Raw genomic sequence first — 22784 nt, forward strand, 5'->3', positions numbered from 1 at the left:
ACATACTTTACTAGATTAACCAGTTTGCACACATTTTGGCTTGTCACAAAGTTTGCATTTCATCTGTCCCATGCAGACAAAGGTACCTTTCATCGGGTTTTTTACGGTAATATTGCTGTCATGGATTAAGCATTTGCCAGATTTTCTTTCTCTTGTATGTGCATACCAGAAAAAGGAGTGGGAGGAAAAAGAAAAGCTGGGTTCACATGTTTTCTTGTTATCACTGGATGCAACAGGCTATCTGGATTTGTTTGTTTGATGAAACTTTTTGAAGTGCTGGGCTGATTGTGTTTAGCACATCTCATTGGTCAAATGCTGGTGTCCCAGTCATTCAGCTGACACAAAGCTCTCACAAGCACGATCTTTCATCAAGCTTTGAGCTGGCAAGATTTGACTAATTGGTCAGTCATTTGTGTGAACTTGAATTTCAGCATGACTTCATTCAGAGATAGATAATTGAGAGCTCAGGACTTTAAGCCAAAGTATTTAATTTTGCTAGAAGAGCTGTGGAGCCCTTCAGCTACCTTCCTTTAGAATAATTCGATGCTTCAAAACTGCAAAGACTGACTTTTATTTTTAATCAACAAAACATGCTCATTTGAGTACCTAAAATATTTCAGCATCTTTTGTGAGTGTCTTTTGGAAGTGTCTTTTTTTAAAGTGTTGCTCTGTAAGCTTTCTGTCCCAATAAATTATCCACCATACTCTTTAAGTAATTATTTTGATAGGGCTTTTAACTGCACAACTTCAGAAATTTATCTTCATGAATCTATTGTTTGATTGAAACTTCTTTTGGGGGGCCATGTTTCTCAGTTCCCCATTCATCTTCAAAATGCGAATATTTTACTCATTTGTGGAAAGTTCAGTGTTTGAATTGTAGAACAAGGTACCTTGTGAGCCTGTTGTGTGGCTGTGCATACAAGAGATTTCATGCAAGGAAATTGGCATCGTAAATTTGACTCAAGTTGTAAGGATGAAACTATTCAGCTATTATTGGAGATTTTGCCACCCAGATGACATTCTTAAAGTAGAAAACTGGTCTCACTCTGCAGTTATGTGTGCACAACTTTTTAGTCAGGTAAATTTCAGACTGAAGATGGAATAAAAAGTTTTTTCTGTGCCAAGAACCAAATGTTATGTGTAAAACAAAAATCCCCAAACCAAACCAAGATCCCTAATGCTGCCTGTTCCTGCTGGTATATTCTTGTAGGTACACGATAAGGTGAAGTGAGAGAGTAAAGCAATGAATGGCCTAGCCCAACCAAGTGTAGGATGCATCAAAGTGTAAGAGATTACTTTCAGAAATAAAGGGTAGGGAGAAGTGGAGGACAGTCAGATGCCAAAGCTTATTTTCACTTGTGCAAGCACAACTTCTGCATTTGGTAACCCAAGCTAACGTGAATTTTGGCAGCAGGCATGGGGCTATCTTACATAAGGAGGAGACAGGATCAGTGTTTGAACAATTTCTCCAATGTATTAGACACAAACAGGCTTTTCTTTAATATTAGTCAGATCCAATGGGGTTTTTTTCCACCAATTTATTTATTATGGCTGGCTAAAGGAAATTCCCCACCTGTATGCTTGCCTGTATGTCTTGTAACCCACTGGAGAACACTGACTCATGAGGTCCACAAAGCAGCACAGACTGTTCTGGCTGTTCTTCAACACCCTAGAAAGTGAATAACAGCTGTTTTCTAAAATACTTTTGGATCTTCTAGCTGCTGCCCCTTCTTTCCTCTTGTCTTTTTCTACCCTTCTCACTGCCCCTTCTCTCCTTTCTCTAACCCCATCACCTGCTGCTGCTTTTTCCATGCCCATCATCTCTGGCTCCATAAAGACGTCTCTGCAGACAGGAAGAAGTGGTTATGTTTAGATCCATGAAGTGCCAACTCCAGTGACGCTGGCAAGTCGCACTCACTAGGAGATGGTGCTCTAGGGCAGTTCAGTGTGTTTTCTGTACTGTGTGTGATGCTTGGGCTGCTAGTGGTGTCAGCAAGGGAGAAGGTGAAACCACTCAAGGATACTAAAATAAACATGACAACATCAGAGCTCATCTACAAGTATTTTGTTACAATTTGGATAACTGCCTTTAGGAATAGAGACAAGCTCTGATTATCTTATAAAATGGTTAGGCCCATGTGTATGAAAAGACCAGTGATGATGATAATGAACATTTTTTTCTTAATGTTTGCCACTTTCCTTCTGCATTTTTCCTTATTCAATCCTCAGGTGCACGGCATCGTTCGTCGGTCTAGTTCTTTTAATACAGGCCGGATTGAACATCTCTATAAGAACCCACAGGCTCACATTGAAGGAAGTAAGACTTTCTTTTCATATTTAAGGGTTGGGTTTTTTATTTTTTATATTTGTGGTGTATGTTTGATGGAGAAATGTCCCCTGGAGCAGGAAGGGAATCTCAGTTTTCTCTACTTAATATTAATGAGTAGTGATTTTAAGCTGTGTTTGACTTAGGATTGGTTATTTAAAACAAAAGAAACAAAAAACCCATCCCACCTCAATAGCTACACTTCCATTTTCTCTGGTTATGTTAGCTTGCTGCTCTGTCTCAGAAAGAAAAGTGTAATTTTTCCTCTAGTGAAAATGTGACATAAAGTGTAGATGTTCTTGTGTATGAGTTGCTAAGGGGGAAATAAGAGAAGGGCCCAGGAAGGCACTTTTTTGTTTAGTGGAAATGCTGACACAGTTCACACATAGCTAGGCAGTGGCAATTGGAAAATGACTGGGCCTGCAGAAACCTATCTGAAGTTGAAAACACTGTGATACCAGAATAGTAAAATGGTATTTTTTGAGGCAGTTATCTTAAGCACTCTGCTTCTGTTTCCTCATGAGCCGCTGTGTGCCTGATGGAGGTGAGGGTTTGAGGACAGCCTCTATCACAGCAGGAATAAGATACAATCAGCTCTTACTGATGACAGGAAGAATGAATCTTTGGATGTTCTGAATTTCTGCACCTAAGAAAATGATTACCTGCTTTTTCCTGAAGGAAAAGCATTGCTCTTGGAAATTCACTGACAATTCACAGGATTCGCTGCTACTGATGGTAATTTGGAAAGCTGAAATTATTAGTTTTAGTTTACATTTTGCAAAAAAAGTTTGAGTTCACCTTAAAGAAGGTGAACTGGTCACTTAATGAGAACAAGCTCAGACATTAGATGGCTTTGATTGAGCAATTGAACAGGTATATAGTTCTCTACACTGTGCATATTTTGTAGAGTTTTGCAGACTGACACCGTCTTAAATAGTCTGATTTAAAGTATTAACACTGTCTCCATGCTGTAAATATATCTCTTGTCTTTTGAAGTCTGCTTCTCAGTTTGGTTAAAGAGAGACTAATTTTATCAAATTGCGATGTGTAACGCAACTTTTAGATTTCACTTGATTTTGCTTGTAAAAAACAAAGCCTGACGTGACTTCAGTGGTATTTGCTGTAAATAAGTTGCTACTAACTGTACACTGCTCCTTAAAATCTTTGATTGAGAGAGGGGCAAAATGGAATAAAATATCTTGTTGAAGAATTCTGAAACCTGAGCTTGTGTCAAGGACAATGTAAGAACTGCATTTCCCATGGCTTACATTGATGCCTCACAAGGTAAAATGAAGCAAAAGAAGTCAAACAGGATCCTGTGCATTGTGAGGACCATCTTGTGAATATGGGAAGTGATTTGAGAAGACAATGTAGATTGTGATAAATATGTATATGAACATTTAAGGAAGGAGATGGAAGAAAGGAAAAAGAAAGCAGACTTTATTTTTTTTTTTCCCCTCACTTCTTATCTCATTTTCCTTTAACTGAGGAATGCAGACATATGAATGGGAGGAGGAGGAATTAGACTTGGAATCTCAGGAAAGGCTGCTCCATGGAAACTGTTTGGAAACAATGGGTTTCCAGGCAGTACTGGAGGAAGCAAAGGAGCAATAGTGGTTGATGTGAGCAAACCCTTATTTCGTCTTTGCCCTATGTGTGCTTCCCATGAGGAACTGATTACACGTTGCAAGATGATAATCTTCATAGATAGTGAACCTCTTTATACAAAAAAAAAAAAAGAGAGAACAAGAAGGAAAACAAGATGTTTCCTGAAGCAAGCTCTCCAGCTATTGCTTGCTAAGGAGGTTCTTAGATTGGATGCTATTACTAAAACCCAAGGGTTTTGCCATTTAATCTGTGTTTGTAAATCTTTGCACCAAATAAATCCCATTTCTAATAAGCCTTTCCACTTAGCCTATTGCTCTTGATAGACCTCTTTTTCACAGTCTAGAGAACAAACAAAGCCTAATGCCCTACTCCCCTTCAAAAATGCCATTTGGACAAGAAGCTGTGAAGATTTTATGGTAGAGCAAAATGAACATTCCCTTTGAGAGCTTTAAATTTAAGGTAATTGTGGGAGGATCTCTCTGATGCTCAGCTTAGCCCAGCTGGTGGCCCACCTTCCTCTAGGAAGCTTTGAGACTTCTCTCTGACCTGGGGATGGCTGCAGAACCAGGTGTCATTGGTGTAGGAAAAGAGAGCCTGACTTTGACATCTCACTCATACTCAGCTGCTGCTAAGGGTGGAGAGGAACCAGTTGTTCTTTTAGACTCTAAGGCTTCTACAGAGCTGCTACTGCTCCCTGGACCTTCTCTTGTAACAGACCTTCTCTGCTGCTTCCTCTGAAAGGCTATCTCAACTGACAGGGAGATTTTAACCCGCAGCCAAGGAAAGCAGAGGGATAAGAGGGCTCACTGTTGCCTAGGAAAAGCTTTCTTTTCCAGTACAGGAAGAGTAGTACATTTGGGTTCCTCCTTGCTCACACAAGCCAGAGTTCTCCTGAAAAAGGTGATAACTACCATCAGAGAAAAAGGCTAGGTCATGCTTGCTCTTGATCTCTGTTTGGTGTTGCAAGTAAAATGCAGCAGTTGTTTAGGGTGTCTGGACACCAACAGTTCTGAGGATTGCAGGTTAATACCAATATCCAAATACTTTATCCTGTGACCATTGGGCATCTTTGCATGCTGTGGCACACAGGTGCAACTATTGAATTTCATTTGGGAAGCAGACAGTTGCATTCCACACAAGTGAAAATACAGTTTTGTTACAGCACAGCCTATGTAGAACTGGTGACAGAATTGAAGGCAGCACACATCATGGATAACTAATGGATATGTACAAAAAGCATGCTTTCCAGCCCTTATATCTGATCACACTTATCTCTTTCTTTTTTGAAGAAAAAGTTGCATTACTAGTCCCTTGTCAGTTAGACACAGCTTCAGCTGGGTCTTGATGTCTCTTCAGAACTGTCCATTTCCAGCAATGTGGATGTAAAAGCAGATTTGAAGAATATACTGTGACCTACTGGACTGTATCACTTTATCAATCCGGAAAGCCTCAAGTACCTGTTAAATACGAATGTGCAAAGCTGAACACCTGAGAACTGTGTGATCTGTTACTTTCTTACTCCCTTAAACTGGTTAAAACAAAAATCAAAACTAACAAACAAACCCCACCAAACAAAAAACTCAAACCCAGAACAAACAAACACTCTCCCAACCGAAAATCAGCTTAAATAAAAACAAAGTTCATTTATCTATACAGCATTTTTAAAACAGTGTACTGTGGATTTGTATGGTAGTCTGTTGTAATAGAAGTTTTATTTCTTGGTTTCAATATTAAAGAAAAAAGATCTTACCTACTTTTTCATACACAGTTTAGGATAAATAACAGCTGTGTGACTGATATATCTAACCACATTTCGGAGTTTGGTGTGAAGCCCGTTTCATTGACAGTTACTCTGAAATTCCATTTCAGTGTATATCTATATATTTTTTAAATGGAAAAACAATAGGAATAAATACAGAGGTTTGTACTATAATATTACCTAAATGAAGACTTTTTTGTTGTGTTGTGAAATTATTTGCAGTGAGGAACTTAAACATGTGCAATGTTTTGGGAAGAAGGAGAAAGCTATCGATATATGCTTAAGAATTATCAAAACCTTTATGAGTGAAAGACTGGAAGCCTGAACTGAAATAATATAGAGAGTTTGTGGTTGAAAATCTGTATATGACATTGATTTAGTTTATATAAGCTGAGTTAGTGAAGTGTAAACTATTAAACAAATGATAGGAACCTTGCTAGGTAAATCAGAATATTGAGAAGAGAATCTGTAATGGTATTCGTTACTCCTGCAGGGAAATATATTTGTGCTTAAAGCAGTGAAAAAAACCCTCAAGCAAAACCTTGTTCCTCTGGTGATCTCTTAATTTTTTGCAATAACTGTTTTCTTGGATTTTAAACCTGAAACCAAGAGTGCCGTATTGTTCTGGGCCTGAAGTGTATTAACTCTGTGTTCTTAAACTCTGAAGACATGAAGCTGCACTATGGTGATCTCACAGACAGCACCTGCCTGGTGAAGATCATTAATGAAGTCAAACCCAGTGAGATATACAACCTGGGAGCTCAGAGCCATGTCAAGGTGAGTAGCTTCTATTTCTGTGAATTGGGAGTGTGTGTTGGTGGTAGTATACTTCCTTGATTATTTTAGACTGCAGCATTTATAGCTGTTTTAACAACTGCTAGCTTTGAAAGGCAAACACTGCCTTAAATCAAGATAGTTTTGTTTGCTTCAATGCTGAATTACTGCACGAGTCTTGCTACTGAATATATGCTAAGATGTCAGGATTATTGAGATTATATAGTCATTATCAACAAAATCCACAGGTTTAAAAATCTGTTTCTTCTGCCCTGTGAAACAACTTTTGCAGTAGAATTTGCTGCTTCTTTGTCCTGGTAGAGAAGTTATACAGTGTTGTTAAGCCAAACAGCATTTAGAACCGTGTTATTCCATTTGCATTAAAATCATTATGTGTTTCTGAATGTGACATTTCTACAAAGGCTTCACCTATACCAGTTCTCATGCAGGTGATAGTCTCTGTAAGGTTAACCCACAAACAGAGGAGCAGCTTTGCTGCTACTTTGTGTTATACATTTCAGGGGATTTGGTGGGTAAAAAATGAGTTACAGAAAAGGAAATAAAAAGGACTTATTGAAGGCATATGACTTGATTCTGTATCATAAGGAAAGAAAATGAATAGTAGAGAAGATAACTTTAATTTATGTTTTACATATGTTAAGCTATGCTGCTGTATCATGGAAAAACTCAGCTCGCTGTCAAGTGACCTCTATTTATTTGCAAAAACCTCATTTGTATTTCACTTCATGATTGCAAACTGAAAATGATGGCCCGGTAGCAAATTGTCATTAAAATAAATTGGATGTCAGTTGTATGTCCTGTCCTTATTGTGTGCAATGTGAAAGCATTCTTAAGTGGTAATATTCCCTGACTTCTCTTGAGATGAGAACTGAAGGAGCATTTAGACCTCGGGAAAATCAGTTTGCCTTTAGTTTTTTAAGTCAGCCTTCCTACAAAAAGCAATGTGTTTATCCTATCACTCTGTAAGCTGTGAAACCCAGCAAGAGGAAATAATGTTGGAAGACTGCAGAGTTATGGAACAGACAAACAAGAGAATAGAGAGAAGAAATGGGAAGAATTTTGCTTTTGAACTGCATGCATGATTGAACTACCCAGTTGCTCTGTGGTAAACATGAATCTGATTGGTTTTATTAGCTCAGATATAGCCGTGTGAGAAAAAAGTTACTTGAGTCCCAGGGCAGCTTTGGCCCAGAAGACAATTTAACTGCTGTTTGCAGAATGAAACCTGTGGCAGGAAACCTCGCTGGGTATTTACAGTCTACAACGAGATGTTCCAGCATTTATTTTCTTGAGCTAGTGCATTAGATAGCAATCTCCATAGAAATTATTTGTGTCCCTTAGGTGGTGTTAGAATTATACTTATATTCTAGTCTTCAGCTATGTCTGTGTGGCTACTGCAGCTGCCAATGGCTCAAATCACAGCACAGGGAGGATGAAAAGGGGGGAGTGGTGATGACTCTGCATGACACTGATATAGGCTCAAGGAAAGTTTATTCCTGAAGAATCTCACTGATTCAGTGAACATTTTGAGACAGTGCAGATCTGGCACCAGGTCTCAGCTTTTGTAGATCTAATGTGCCTTGAAGCACCATGGAGAGACATTGAAATGGCTCTCTCAGAAGCTAGCTTGAATATAGCAATACTTGAGCAATGTTAGAAGTCTTACTGGAAGTCTAGATGGAGTTCTTCAGGATGTTCCTGTTATGCTTCCTAGTATATCTATTTGAGGAGGGAACCTAGGCACCCCAAGTCTGTTGATTGAAGTGACTGGGGGACTTGACTGTCATATCAATAGGGCTTCAAAGCAGTCCAACAGTGCTTACCGTTAAAAAAACCCAAAAAACAACTCTGATATTAGAAGAGGGAGTAGAACTTGGCCACTTATTGGGGGTGGATGTCTTTACCAGAGACCTGTACAGCTCTTACCATTAAACTTTGGTCATATAAACTTACTGCCTTTGCCTGTATGCATCATATTTGGAGAAGGAAGGAAAAGAACTTCTAATCTTAGCTTGCTTCACGTTCTGGTGACTTTGAACCAGTGACGTCTTCAGTATTTTTTGATGGTGTTTATGTTGGCTTGTGTTTATGCAGAATAAAGTTTTCTATCACTCTCACTTCCAGTTAGGTTATGTGAGCCATGCTGAAATGAAGGGAAATAAAATAATAAGAAGTTGGTCTGGTTTCCTGTAGGAAACCAATGAAGATGAAATTGGTTCTTGGAATGAACCCACAGCAGTCTGGGAAATACTGTCAGAGAAGACGTTTTTCTGAATCACAAATAGTGAGGACTTATGACTCACAGAGTAGGTCACTGAGAGGCTGATCTGGTCTCGTACATGGGAGAAAGTGAGACAAGACTGAAACTTGCTTCTTATTAAAAACAGTAAACTTGAGAAAATGATATCATCAGTAGGAACAAATTATCCAGTGTGCATTCCTGTCTGTTTTGGTGAGGAATGGGGATTAGCTTTCAGCACTGTAGCTTCTTCATTGGATGTTCAGAAAACAGTAGCACATTCACTTCATAGCTAAGTAAACACTGTTCTCTATCCAGTCTTTATATGTCCCGATGACTTGGCTTTTAGCGCTTTCGGAATCTGGTGTTTTATTTGTTTTCATTTAATTGGATTTCATGGGAGTGATTGTTTACAGTATGTTGATTCCAAATAATCTATTGCTGTATATGCATACAGCTGGCTTAATCTAAATTACGTTATCCGTAACTCATGTTATCCGTAACTCTGTATTCATATCTCTCTGCTGAATGTCTTTAATATCAATTATCCAAATACTAGATTGGCTAAAATGATATCAAAGTCACTTTTTTGCAGTGTTTCAGTAGATGCACCTCATAGAGAGATATGAACTTGTGATTACCTTTTTTTTTTCTGAAAGACAAGTGATCTCATCAGTATTTGACTGCACTGTGGGTTTATTTTGTCTTGAGTTGTATTGAACTGTGGAGGATGGTAAATTGTATTTTTTTACAAATTTCTGAAGCAAAAAGTCAGCGTAACCTTAGTAAAAGATCTGTTGCTTTCAGCACTTGAAACTTGTGACGCTGAGCAGTTAGACGTAGGACCGAAATGATTTCTGTTTTATGGCTATTGTTATCCAAGTAGTCATGTCCAATGACTAGTCCAATTTGGCTGTGGTGGAGATAGCCACAATTGCTCAGTTTACTTCTTTAGATTGTATTGGGTAGTAGGAAGTTATTTTACCTACTTACTGTTGGCATTTGTTGCCGGAAATTCTGTATCAAATATGTCAGCCTTAATAGAAAGGAAGAGGTGAAGAAAATTTGGGATACTTCAGCCTTTTCAGCGTCCTTGGTTACCATATTGCCAATATTGTTCAGCAGCAGACCCGTGTTGCCACTGGTCACCTTTTTACTGCTGTAGAGGCTCTTCGTGCTGCCTTTTATGTCTGCATACTTAAACAGTCTCCTTGTATTCCTCCTGGGTTGCCTGTCCATGCTTCCATGTTTCTTTTTTATACTTGGATCAGGAGCTCTGTATTCATTATGCAGGAAAGAAAGTCTATATAGGAGAGGTTGTTGTCAATCTGAGCCAGTCTCATGTGAAGAAGGTACTTCCACAGCATTTATCCAGTGGATACTTAGCTATAAGGAAGAATTAGCCCAGAACTAAGTCAGACTTGACATCTCTGGATTGTTGAGTTCTAGGATCCTTTCAATGTCTGTCTTTGTGCCATTCAATAGCCAGGGGAATGTGCCCTCTTTACAGCACAGCTCTCTATTAGGATCCTTATTTTGAAAACCCTTCAATTTGTCTTGGCTTAGCTTTAACCATCTCAATAACACTGAAGTAAAATAGCTTCTAGTGATTGCTGCCATTGCCTATTTAGTAGATTAGTTCTGAAAATAGTTCTTTTGCCCTGGAGTGGTATTTTGGTATTTCAGTACATGTGTTAAATGGGAATGTTCCCTGCTAGTTTGTAGGGTGGATTTTTTTTTATCACACACAAATACCAGTCAGTAATCTTAATGCTGCTGATGTGCTTACATGCTGTGTATTTACCCAGTTTGGTTCTGATCCTGCAATGCTTCCTCACATCAAAAGTTGTGATTTTAATTTAGTACAATCTTGCTTGTATTAAACTGTAGGCTAAATAATGCCAGGAATTAATTGTAAGGCTTTTCTACTAATTCATTAGTAATTAAGGCTTAGAATTGTGCGATACAACTTGCATAATAAATGTTTTATGTACTATACCTCCTGCTTCTTATCACTCAGCATGCATTGTTGTGCTGTTATATTATTGCATAGGTTTTAAGCTTGTTATGAATGTCACAGAAGCTTACAGCTTCTGAGAAAATTAGTGGATTTTCTTGTGTGTTTTATGAAACAAGCAGTTTGTCTCTTCATTATATCAAGAACCAGTCTAGTTAATTGTAAATAATATTAGCAGCGCTCTATAGAGATGTAGTAAGACTTATTCATAGGCAAAAAGAAGCCTGAAGGACCTTAATTTTATGGAGTTAGAGAATTTAGTAGTTATGCTGTATAGAATATTTTATTGTCTCAAGATGATATCAAATTACTTCTAATTTAGTATGTATGGCAGTTCATTTTACTAGCCAAAAAGTGAGTTTCCAAACTTTATTTGTGCTATAATGAGACTACAAATATAGAACTTACTGCCTCGGGGTACCTCTGATTAGCATAGGATCACGGTATGGGGCTTTGGTACCAAATTCTGGAGGATGCTTAGGTACTTGTCTCCTGTCATCTGTTTATTGGTGATGGCAGCTCGTAACTCTAGACTTGTGAAAACAACCTTACTAGAAACTTGTTATGCTGATCAACAAATTCTGTATTTACACAGTGCTTTACATGATGGGGTCTTGGTCCTTAGCCGGGGCAGTTGGTCTCTCTGAGAGACTGTTTTCTTTCTTGCAGAATGCTTTACTGCTTTTACTCATGCTGGTATCATCCAGGACATGATCCCCTGAGGTACTGAACAGCCTTAATGTAGCTCAGCATGCTGTTTAACTGCTTTAACTTTAGTCTATTTGGGTTGTTCAGGTGCTTTCCTGGGTTTTGTGCAGGACATTATGTCCTTGTGGGATGGAGTGCACCAGAGGGCAGAATAAGCCTCTCAAGTGTTTCTGTCAGATGCTTGTATCTGTTCTTCTGCTGTGTGTAGCTTAAACTTTTTAAGTAATCTAACACCTTTTAAGCAATCAGGTTTTAAGTAGTTTTACAGCTTGAATTATTCTGGGCAATTTTTTTAAAATATAATACTTGCAGTACCTGTTCAAACAGATTTTGTGGGTGGCCTAGACAGAAAGGTAATTCCAGTAATAGCTAGCAATTGGGATTTTGTATGTCTCTTCACTTGGTCTAATAAATATTTATGGCAACTTTCCGCAGTCTTCATAATTGCAGCTTGTATTGTCAGACTAAATAGATTTAAAACCAAGTATTACTAAGGAACTTAGTGAAACTATTAATTTTATTAAACAGATTACCTTTAATAGCTAAATATATATGTATTATGGCTACAAATGTTACGAATACATGAAAAGAACCAGGGAGTAATGCACTCAGTGGTATGTATTAGCAAATACAAGCTTTAACAAATTGCTCCCCAAACCACGTACTATTTATGTCAATATCAGTGAAAAAAAATGAAAGTATTTAGTTTATAGGTATGTTTTAATACCACAGAAGATCTCTCATGACTTCTGCTGCCAGCTGATGTTGCCTCTGTGCTCTCTTATTGCACCTCTCTCATTTTTTCCTTACCTGCCTCCTCTCTCAACAAACCCTCACTTTTTTCTCCCTACCCTTGCTCTGAGATATTTTTTCCCACTGTATAGAAAAATACACAAGAATTCATATGGCTTTTGCTATTTTTAATCTTTAATTTTGTTATTTTTTCTTATGGATAATTTCCAAGGTAAATGCTGAAGCACATTTGTACCAATATGTTGCTTAAGTGCATCAGGAAAGCAACTGTGTAAAAAACATGAAGTATTTGAGTGCGTAGTCAAAAATGTGAAAAGGACCAGACTGAGCACTGAAACAGGACTTTTCCGTACAGCTTGGTAATTAAAGAGCAGAATGTACACTCATGAATCTGTAACTGAGGATTATAGATGCCTTTTGACTTTTTTTGCAGCTTCAGTGGATGTCTTTTGCATGATGTTTTACAAATGCAAGTTAGAGAGGGTTTTTTAGCTGCTGTTCCTGTGTTGTGCAGTGGCATAAAAACCAGACTGAGCATCGTGATGAATGAAGTGGTGTTTATCTTTGTGACCCTGGTGACGGATAAAGTACCACCTCCTTCATCTCATGCTTTGTGTGTGGTTTCTCCTTTAAGACTCCGTAATTTGACTTCCTAGCTGACTTCTGAATTTTAAGTCTGATGTAGTGAAGGGGGCAGCTGGCAAACCCAGGTTCGTTCAATGCCATGTCCCCAGTTAGGTCTCATAGCTGTTGAAATTAATGAAGCCCTTGATGAGCTCCATTGCTGCTTAATTAAATTACAAATTTTATAGTAGTTACATTAAAGCAAACTTTAGAACAGCCCTCTTGTTTGAGATTTTAAGTGCAAGAAGCTCATTAAATTGAATTCCTTTTTAGAGGTTTATTATATAATTCCATTTTTCTGCTGTAATTGTAACTATTTTTAAGTGCAAAAGCAATTGCTGAAGTGATTTCTGCATCTGAGCATGAGCAGGGAGGCATGATCAAAAACTTCCCTGATAGTTTTCTTCTAACAGCTGCTGAAGGGAAAGAGAAAGCTGGGGGAAAGGGAAGGCAAAACCAGTTGTGGCATTCGCGGCGTTATATTTCTTGTGTCAAATAGATGGCAGCAGAGGGTTGTACACAATGGAACAGCTCCCATCCTGTAAAGGGAATGAGAGGGGAATGACACTTCAAGCTGACTTGTATCAACTGCAGCCTTAGACAACTTGTCTTTAGGCATAAAATAGGAAAGAAAGCTACTATTGATAATGCGAGTACATAGGGGATGAAGAAGGGTGTGAGATGCTATAAAGCACTGAATTTCTACAAAAGTCCCAGGTGGCAAAACTTAATCTTTTAAGGTATGTCATCCACTCATGCAACATGATTGAAATCAGCTAACATAATACGCATGTCAAAATAAAGAGACAGAAAGAAAAGAAAGTATTCACAAGTTGCAACTGAAAGTGATATACAGTTGCCTTGGGCTACCTGGAGCAGTTGGCCAGAATACCTATTTTTTAGATAAGTGAGTTAGAGAAAGGAAATGTCAGTCCTGAATCAGGCAAACATTCTTTGATAAGGTTTGCTCAAATGTCAGCGTTTTTACCAAAAGAGCTGCAGTCTGTCCCATTCTGATCCCCAAAATTTTATTTACTATTAAAGTAAGTCAAGCTGAAGATCTGTCTCAAGGAGTGGTTGATTAATAAAAGTGGTTCAAAGTTTTATTTAGTATTTACTAAGTACAAAATTAATGACTGCAAAATAGCTACAGTCACCCAGGCATTAACCTATTTTGTTGTATGCTCATCTGCATGTAAAATTCAGTAGTAGGACTATCCCAAAATAAAAGGTGGAATTGAAGGCTTTGATGTCAATGATTGCTCAAGCCCTGGGATTCTAAGATATAACAGTAGGAGGATAGAAAAGAAGTTGGGAAATTATTATTATAGTGTGACTAGAGTAGTCTAGAAATTATGCCAAGCCTGCAAAAGTCAATATGGGGTGCTATCTTAAAGTTACCAAACATTTTCTTTCTGTTGCAGCTCTGAGTGCAACCATCCTGTCTGAGTGTTAGCTTTGCTGTTTATATTTCTGATGGACTTCATTAGGGTTTTACTTTCTGTAAACAAATACTTTTTAACCCAGTTGCCTGGAAAATTGTTAGAACAGCTTGGTGATATCTGCCACGTTTGTATTTCAATAACAACTTGATTCTCATGTAATGATTCTTTTCCTCAGATTTAATATTTTAGTGATCTATCTGCCTCCTTTAGCAGGTTAGTAAGAAAACCAAATTTCCTTGTCATTTCTTTCTTTACAGGTTTAATTAAAAGCTTATTAGATGCATTTTGAAGGGCAGCAACTCATGCTATCTGCTACAATTTGATGACATCAGAGGGTAGTGCAAGTCTGTGGGAGTGCATGTGATTTTCAGTACTGCTCATCATATGCAATAGAAAGTGCTAATATCTCTGACTACTGGAGCTTGTTCATCCTGATTAAATTACTGTTCGTGCAGCTGGATGAGTGGGTCTGCTTCTGTTTGGGTTGTTGTGTTCTGGGGTTTAAAAAAATATTTTATACCTTAAAATGAAAGTGACCTTTTAAAGAAAAATGTTGATATGAGAATTATATGCAGTGTCTGCTATTTGAACACTGGTAAAGCGCTGCTATTAAATGAAGGAAATGCATGTGATTTGTTGAATGAGTAATAGCATGAAGCTGTCTTAATCCATTTTGTTTTCTTGCTAGGTATTAAATTAATTTGGTAATCATGATTTAAAATTTTTATTGTGCTTCTGAACACACTTCCATGGAGGCATATTAAATTCTTGGAAGAAATAACATGGTTGTGGTTTTATATTTTTAGAAACCATTTACTAAATTGCCATTCTAAACATTAGAAATGGAACCTATGACAAGTCTGTGAACATGCAATAATATATGCGTTGCATTGATTATTCAGATAAATTCAGTTGGCAAACAAATGCTAAGTTTTTTAGTAGCAGTTCCAAAACTATCTCTGTATTTCTTCCTGGAGCTAAATGCTACAGACTCCTATTTAAGCCAAACCTCACCGGAATAAATGTTTGTGAGGGGGTTGGTAGGGAGAGAGGGTTGTTTTTGTCTCTTGCCTTTTTTCCATGGAGGTAAGGATATTAGTTTGAATGACATCATTCAATTTTCTCAATTTGGAAATTGTGTATTTGCATAACAAAGCAGTATTTCTTTTTTTCCTTTAGAATTATTAGGACTGAGGTTATTACTAGCCTGCTTGCTGAGTAACGCTAGATTTGTTCTTTGTTCTGTGTTAAGTTTGGCTTTGTGGTTTATGCAGCTTTAAGAATGTATATGTATTCTCTTCCTTTTTTTTTTTCCCCTTTTCTCTTCATTACATTTCTAAAGGAAGAAATGTACTGTGCCTCTTAAACTACTCGATATGTTTTACAGGCATGCAAAATGGGAAAGAAAATATTTTCCGCTGTAAAAATTGTTTTACTTATTTTCTTAGAGTGTAAAACAGCACAGAGATAACTTAAAGCACACAAACATGGCTGTTAAAGAACTGCTGTGGTGAGACGTGCACGTTTAAGTTCACAGAACCTATGATTTAGAGTGGCTGTGCCATCAGAAGTGACAGAAGTCCCTGTATCAGCAGGGATTAATTCCCTGCTACAACAGTTCATGGACACAAGTTTCTGTTTTTTCCTTGAATGTTTTAGAAACTGAAGATGAAACATAATTTTATGAGTTCCAGAAATCTAATGAGTTTGTTGTTTGGGTTTTTTTTTTTTTGCTACTTTGTTAGTGTCAATAAATTTTGTGGATGTTGGGAACCTACACAATTATTCAGCTTGGCCATATTGAAAAGTATATTGTTTAGGAAAAATATATAAACTATCACTTAAGGTGTTTAGGATAATTTGATGTTGTGTTCATTTTTCTGTTTATTATAATGACCTTGAGGGAGTCTGTGTAGAATGTTTCATCTTAGCTGAGTCTTCTGTGAATGACGTGATTGTTTACTTTGTAAACAGTGTACATCTGGTATTTATTGATTATCCATCTGAATTAGGAATCAGATTGGTTTAAACAGCATTACTGCAGTTTAATCTTGTTGTGATGCTGCTGTGTTACGTTATAGCAGACAGAAAACAATTTTTCAAGAAATTTCTCTTCAGAGATGGTGAAGAACTATAACTTAGGAACAACTGAGTATTCCCTGCTTGTTTGAAACACAGATCTGGAGAGGGAGAACATCTTCATCAGTGTTTGTTTCCTAACATACAGCTTGTTTTGAAGAGAAGTTACGTATGTTTTACATACCAGCAGATTGGTTTGAAAAACTGGTTTTTTTTTTTTTTAAAGTTCAGCACTATCTGCCATTGCATGAAGAACTTCTCAAGTTTTTTATTGCTGTGACTTTTTTGAAGTGGAGCTGGATCGAGCATCTTTGGCAATAGGCTCGGACTCCTACAAAAGTGTAGTTAGAGTAATAGGAGGAGCAGTATGGTGGCTTATCTTCCTATACAGCTATCCATACTAGCTTTCCATTACCTTATTTTTTCATTAAGTATTTGCTGAATATATTGGCTTGTATAATTGTGTTGTGAATGCCCAAACTACATTTTTCCTGTAACTGTGATGCTGAGAAATAGTATTTTAATTTTAGCCAGACATTCTTGCATAATGTTACTTCATGGTGATGCAATTTCACTGGCATAGCATCAGAACAAAGGATACAGCATCAAACAGGGATGTAAAAACAAATTAAAGGATGCTACAAGTTTGAAGCATTACTTTAAAGATTTTAATATGCTTAATATTCCTGATTGGATTTTTCAAAGCTTTGTGTGTGTGTTTGTGTAATAACCTGTTAGTTCTGTGGAACTTTCTAATTTTATATTGGTGTAGTATTTTTCCTTTGACTTGTCTCTAAAACTGCGCTGTGGCAGAGAACATCCTCCAGAAATGATGTATTTTAATTACAAGGCATATGCAACCTATGTATTTAGTTAGCTGGGTAGTAAAATTTAATTGCAAAGCTCTAAAAAAAAAAAAGCTTCTGAAAACATTGCATACATTCAACACACCTGAGTCTGTGGAGCTAGCAAAAGACTCAGTTAATTCACTAAAACCACATTATCTAAGATGCCAGTTCCACTGAAAAAATAGAGAGTAAAAATTGCATTGAGTAGAGGATAATGTGAGATGCTATTTATTTATGATACTGATCTTTTATATGCTGTGATCTCTTCTATGTAGAAACTTTAATTATAGTAGCAGTCCTTGAAAGTTTTTTTCAAAATAAAGTGGTGTATAATACTTCTTGCAGATTTCAAAAGGCATAGCTTAATTTAAACAGTATGGTATGTAAATAGCTGACAAATGAGAATTCTTTTCAAATGCATTACATAATAAATTCTCTAAAACCTTGCAGGGTTTTTGTGTTTTTTTTCATGTACTTGATTTTCCTGGAGCTGGTTGCAATAATTTTAATGAAAGAAAATGGGACTGATTGACTTGTCGTGAGGTCTGATCTGAAGGCCACTTGAGGCGCTTGAAGGGATATTCTCTACAGTGCTTGGGAGTATTTCCTCCTTGTAAATACAGTGTTACTGTATTTGTTGCTGCATTATTTTTATTCGGGAGCTTACACTGGTGAGATATATGCATTAGAAAGTTGGATTGTAAAAAATGGGTGCTAATTAAGATTTTAAAAAATACCAAACAAGTTGGTTAAGACCAAAACTTTGGGGTAGTTTTTGGAGAATCACATACTGTTAACCTTGTTTGAGTTGTGTAAGTAGTTTATTACTTGTAATTCGTTGCCTTAGGTTTGTGGTTAAGGTACCGAACTAGAATTCCTCTCTAAATATTAGTCTAGAGTATTCTTTATTTATACTAAATAAATCAAAGCAAATGACCTGAAATTTCTCTTCAGTGCTTCAACATAAAATAAATAATTGAAAATCTGATGATTAGCATCAAGTCATATTGAAGTAAAAATCTCACGATCATAACATGCAACTGATCAATAGAATTAATTTATGCTAGTGTCAGTGTAGATTTAGTAATCTAAGAATAGTAAGATTGTTGCAATTTAATGCTTGAAAAATACGTGTAACACTATCTAGCATGAAAACCTGTCCTCATTCACAAGGCAATTTTTCCATTGATTTTGTGGTTTCCTTAATAAAGCTGAAATATGTTTAATCCAAGAATGGTTTGCTTTAAAACAAAACAAAGGAGTAGGGGGAAGGGGAAGAAAAAGCAAGTTTAGAATAGTGAGACCCAGGGATAAACCAGAATTGTCTACAATACATTATCCTCTCTGTCAGCAAGTGTAGATTTAAGTTGGTTTTGCTTCCATAAGAAAATATTAACATTTTTATAGAAGGGGTATCTTTCTTAATGACATGTTGCATATGCGTATTTACTGTTACATGTTAACAGGTTCACATAATACACTGTTAACAAAGTGAAACATGTGGCTTTCTAAAGCTATAGAGTGTAAATAATTTTAAGATCTAAAGGTTACAAGAACAATCTATTGAAAACATAATTATATTTCAAGGCAAGGAAGCAATTGAACCTTAATTAAACATAGCTTAAATTTTAATTTATGGTTGGATTTATGTTTTTTTCAGGAGGAAGGCACTTTCGGTTTTATGTAGGGTGTGGAAGGATTGTTTTTAATATTGGAGGAGGAACTTTTTCCATAATGTAGTTAAATATTGTTATGAATAAAAATGTCACAAATTGGTTTAAAACATTTTTAAGTGGCTTTCATGCACTATGCCTATGAGTTTGAAAAGTACATCCTAGGGTACACTTGGGAATGTGGAAACCTGGCTGTCGCTAGACCTTTGCTAAGGTTCCATTCCATTCATTTCTGTGTTAATCTTTACCTACGGTATCAAATACGTTGCAGGACCTCCGTTACAGAGGCTACCTCTTCATATATATTCTGAACCCTAAGTGGACTCTGCTGTGGTTATAATATCTTTTCTGGAAAGCATATTGCAATGTTAGAAAATAATTCGAATGAAGCAGTTAAGTGGAAATGGATCTTTGATTAACTTCCACTAATAAGCTGATAGACACTTTATTTCAGATTTTCTAATCTTGGCTTTAATTGGACCGATGTTTTCACAGCATTGGTGGTGGTGGTTGTAGATTCTTCATCTTTGCATCTTCATCTTCATCAGTGCTTAATTTTTTTTTGCTTTATTTAGTTTTCAATTTAAAGCAAACTTTGCAACCTGATGAAATTTGCATAAATTCAGCAACTCTATACTTTCAAAATGAAATCTGCTCATTTTAAGTTACAATTTTGGACATTATGTAAGATAACTTGAATTTCAAATGTTTGCTATAAATGCAGCTGAATGCATTTTAAAAATTTAAGTACAGATATGATTATTTATAAACATAACCAATAACTAAAGGGAAACTTAAGTCTCCATATTAATTTTTTTCCTGACAGTCTATATTAGCCTGTCCACACCGTGGTTCCTTTACTGAAATTTGTATCAGTATGTGTATGAATGTATTTGACCGTTCTGTCACGTGACATTTAGAACTAGTTTTAAAAAACCTTTGCTTTAGAAATTATTGTTGAAAATGAGAGGAAATAGTTATCTTTGTCAATGACTGGGATTTAAAGAATCTTTGTCAAATGGTAGTTCTCCCACAAGGTTCTAATTACTCTATTTCTCTTAACATAGAAATGTATTGTCATTATTTTTAAAATACTGTGCTGAAAGTGAGAAATTGCTTGCCCAAGAGGCACTGAAATCTGGAGTCTATACTATCTGCAATGTTGTTCGTAACTATTAATCAGATCCATTTTATCTCCTAAATTTTTATGTTCTTCCTTTTCCCTGGTTTGTTTCTTTATAGCATTGTGTGGGAAACTGTTACACGAGACATGAATTTATTGAGAGATAGGATTGCAGAAAACTGTTAACTGTTTATTAAATTGTTACTATTAGATACCGTTTTATGCACGTTGAACTGCATTGCTCTGACACTCAGTTGCATTGCATGGCACAGCTTAATTACTTGGAATGCCATCAAAGCTGTTTGTCTTATATTAATAATGCTAAAGATTTCAAGTATTTGTCACATCATGTGCTAAATGCAGTGGTATCAGTGTAGTAGATTGGGTGCTTCATTACTTATTAAAACTTACCAATTTAAAGTACAAAAGCCAGACTGAATAAATTAGTCTGATTCATCTTTTTTTCTGTCACTTCTTGATTTAAGGATTTTTCTTTTCCTTTTTTTTTCCTTTGGTTGGGTGGTAAGCATGGGGAGTATGTGAAAATATTACACTTTGGAACTGATTTAAAAGGCTTTGACTAGAACCATCTGTTCCCGCCTCCTAATCTTCAAGTTGCTTTTGAAAAATAGGCCAAAGCTTATCCCAGGGGGGCTAGTGGATACAGCTATCTACTACAATAATAAGATGTAAAAATACAAAATATACAGATACTGAAAGCTTGGTGATCTTTACCAGCCTACTCTTACTTCTGGATACTTTTTCAGGTCTGATCTCCTTAATGGGAAAGAGAATAATAAGATACACGAGGGAGAGAAGCCACCTATTTGTCTGCCTGTTAAACAGTATAACACTAGTACGATGAAATTTGGAAAAGAACATCATCATGTGCCACATGCACATGTTTGCACTTTAGCAGAGAAACTGATATTCCACACACTCCCTTCTCTAAGACTAAGTTAGGAGAATGTTTCGTTATGTTGCATTTAGGGACTAAAAGTGTCTAAACACCATCTGTTTTAAAAATAAGTGCTCTGCAAGCCTGAAAACAAGGTTCAGTGTGATGCTTTTTGAGTAGTGGTTTCGTGCACACCTCTCCCATTAACAGCCTAGTAATACCTTTTCCTTAATATGATTGATTACTAAATCACCTTGTAGATAAATGAATTATTTTAAAGGTAAGTGGAGACTCCTTGGAGCTAATGCCTTATGTCAGTCTTTGAATCCAAAGCTCTATTTTAACTGCTAGAGTCCTCCACAGTATAGATTTCTGTGAGATAATATAGGTAGAAATACGAGCCCATAGGCAAACAAAAAACAACCCCCCCCTCCCCCCCAAAAAAAAGACCAAAACTAAATCCAAACCCCAAAACCTACGAAACAAATCAGGCAAATATAAACAGCACTGACCTACAGCTATATCTGTCTAGCCAAAATCCACTTCCAGACAAAGACAGTTTGCAGAAATAGTATAGTTAAAAGATATCAGACTGTCTAAGTAAAAGAGAGGGCGTCTGTTGCATCAGTGAATTGTGCAAGCATTTTAACAGGTACGTGCTCTGTTACAGAAATTTGTGACCACAGCTCATCACTACACAACAATAATATGCAAAAGCTGCAGCTGGCATAATTTTCACCGATAAGACAGTTATGCTAGAAGTCTTCACCCTGAGCTAGATCTTTCTTTTCTGTACCAATTAAACTCTGAGAATATTAACGGCATATGTGGGCTTCATCCCAGGTGCTGGAGACATGAGCCTCACCTTTCACAAGATCAACTCCAAGACAGCTGAATTCCTACAGACTATCAATGCAGAGATACAATCCTAAGATCCAGATCTAAGAGCAGATCCTAAGCTGCAGTATTTGTACTGGAAAAGAAATATTCTCTAGGCAACTTTAAGAACTAAATTTTTGAATTAAATTCAGGTTTTATAATGAGTACTTTTGTACATGTATGTCAAACCTGAAAAAAAGAGAGCTATAAGCTAGTCTCTTGGTCAGACAAGTTCAATTCTTTGTAAGTATATGCATGGAGAGAAAGGCAGGAATAGGCTGTTGGTTATATATTAAAATAAAATCATAGCATCATAGAGTTTGATTGGAAGAGACCTTTAAAGGCCATCTCGTCTAACCCCACTGCAGGGAGTAAGGACATCTTCAAATACTACAGGTTTGGTTGAATTCTGTAGGGGCCACAGGGGAATCTTTTTTTGAGCATGCATTGATAGTGTTATAGAAGATTATTATGGAATTACTTTTTTGTATATTTCTCAGGTGTGCTGTGCAGCTGCTGTTGGTACCTTAGCAAACTGTTGCTTCGGTCCCTTGTACAGCTTGTAACACAGCCTGTTTGCTGTAATACTGCTAGTCTAATTTTTTTCCTGCATGTTTAAAATAAATTGCAGTAAAAACAACCAACTCCCATGAAGTGATACAGGAATATAATTTTTCTCATTTACTTTTCTGTATGTTTTGGGGTTTTTTTAATAAGAAACTATGTATAAAGTTATATATTATTCTTTTTGGTTTTTTGCCTTTAACTTGTTTTTAAAATTTGTAAGCAGGAAGGCGTACTGCATAATTCCTGATTAAATACCACTGAATCTAAAGTAGCCTTGTCCTATAGTTCAGAGTTCCCCATTCTCTACCTATGAAAAAATCTGGAAAGTCTTTAATTAAAATTAATTGCTACAGTATGTCCCTTGGCTGAAAGTCGAGTGTAAATTGTTTACTTGCCCTCAAGCTCTTTCACCACTTACAAACCACCATCCTGCTTCACCTGTG

General features: G+C 36.7%; 1 protein-coding gene across 2 annotated transcripts in view; it reads left to right on the plus strand.

Moving 5' to 3' along the window:
* GMDS (GDP-mannose 4,6-dehydratase) overlaps window positions 1–22784 on the plus strand; it is a 417125-nt gene that overhangs the window by 74206 nt on the left and 320135 nt on the right. For both annotated transcript variants that reach the window (XM_061995859.1, XM_061995860.1), the window contains exons 3-4: window positions 2230–2317; window positions 6361–6470. In XM_061995859.1, coding sequence (XP_061851843.1) covers window positions 2230–2317; window positions 6361–6470 — 198 coding nt within the window. The remainder of the gene's footprint in view (window positions 1–2229; window positions 2318–6360; window positions 6471–22784) is intronic.

This window comes from Colius striatus, chromosome 4 (assembly GCF_028858725.1).
Source record: "Colius striatus isolate bColStr4 chromosome 4, bColStr4.1.hap1, whole genome shotgun sequence".
In the NCBI taxonomy this organism is placed as follows: Eukaryota; Metazoa; Chordata; class Aves; order Coliiformes; family Coliidae; genus Colius; species Colius striatus.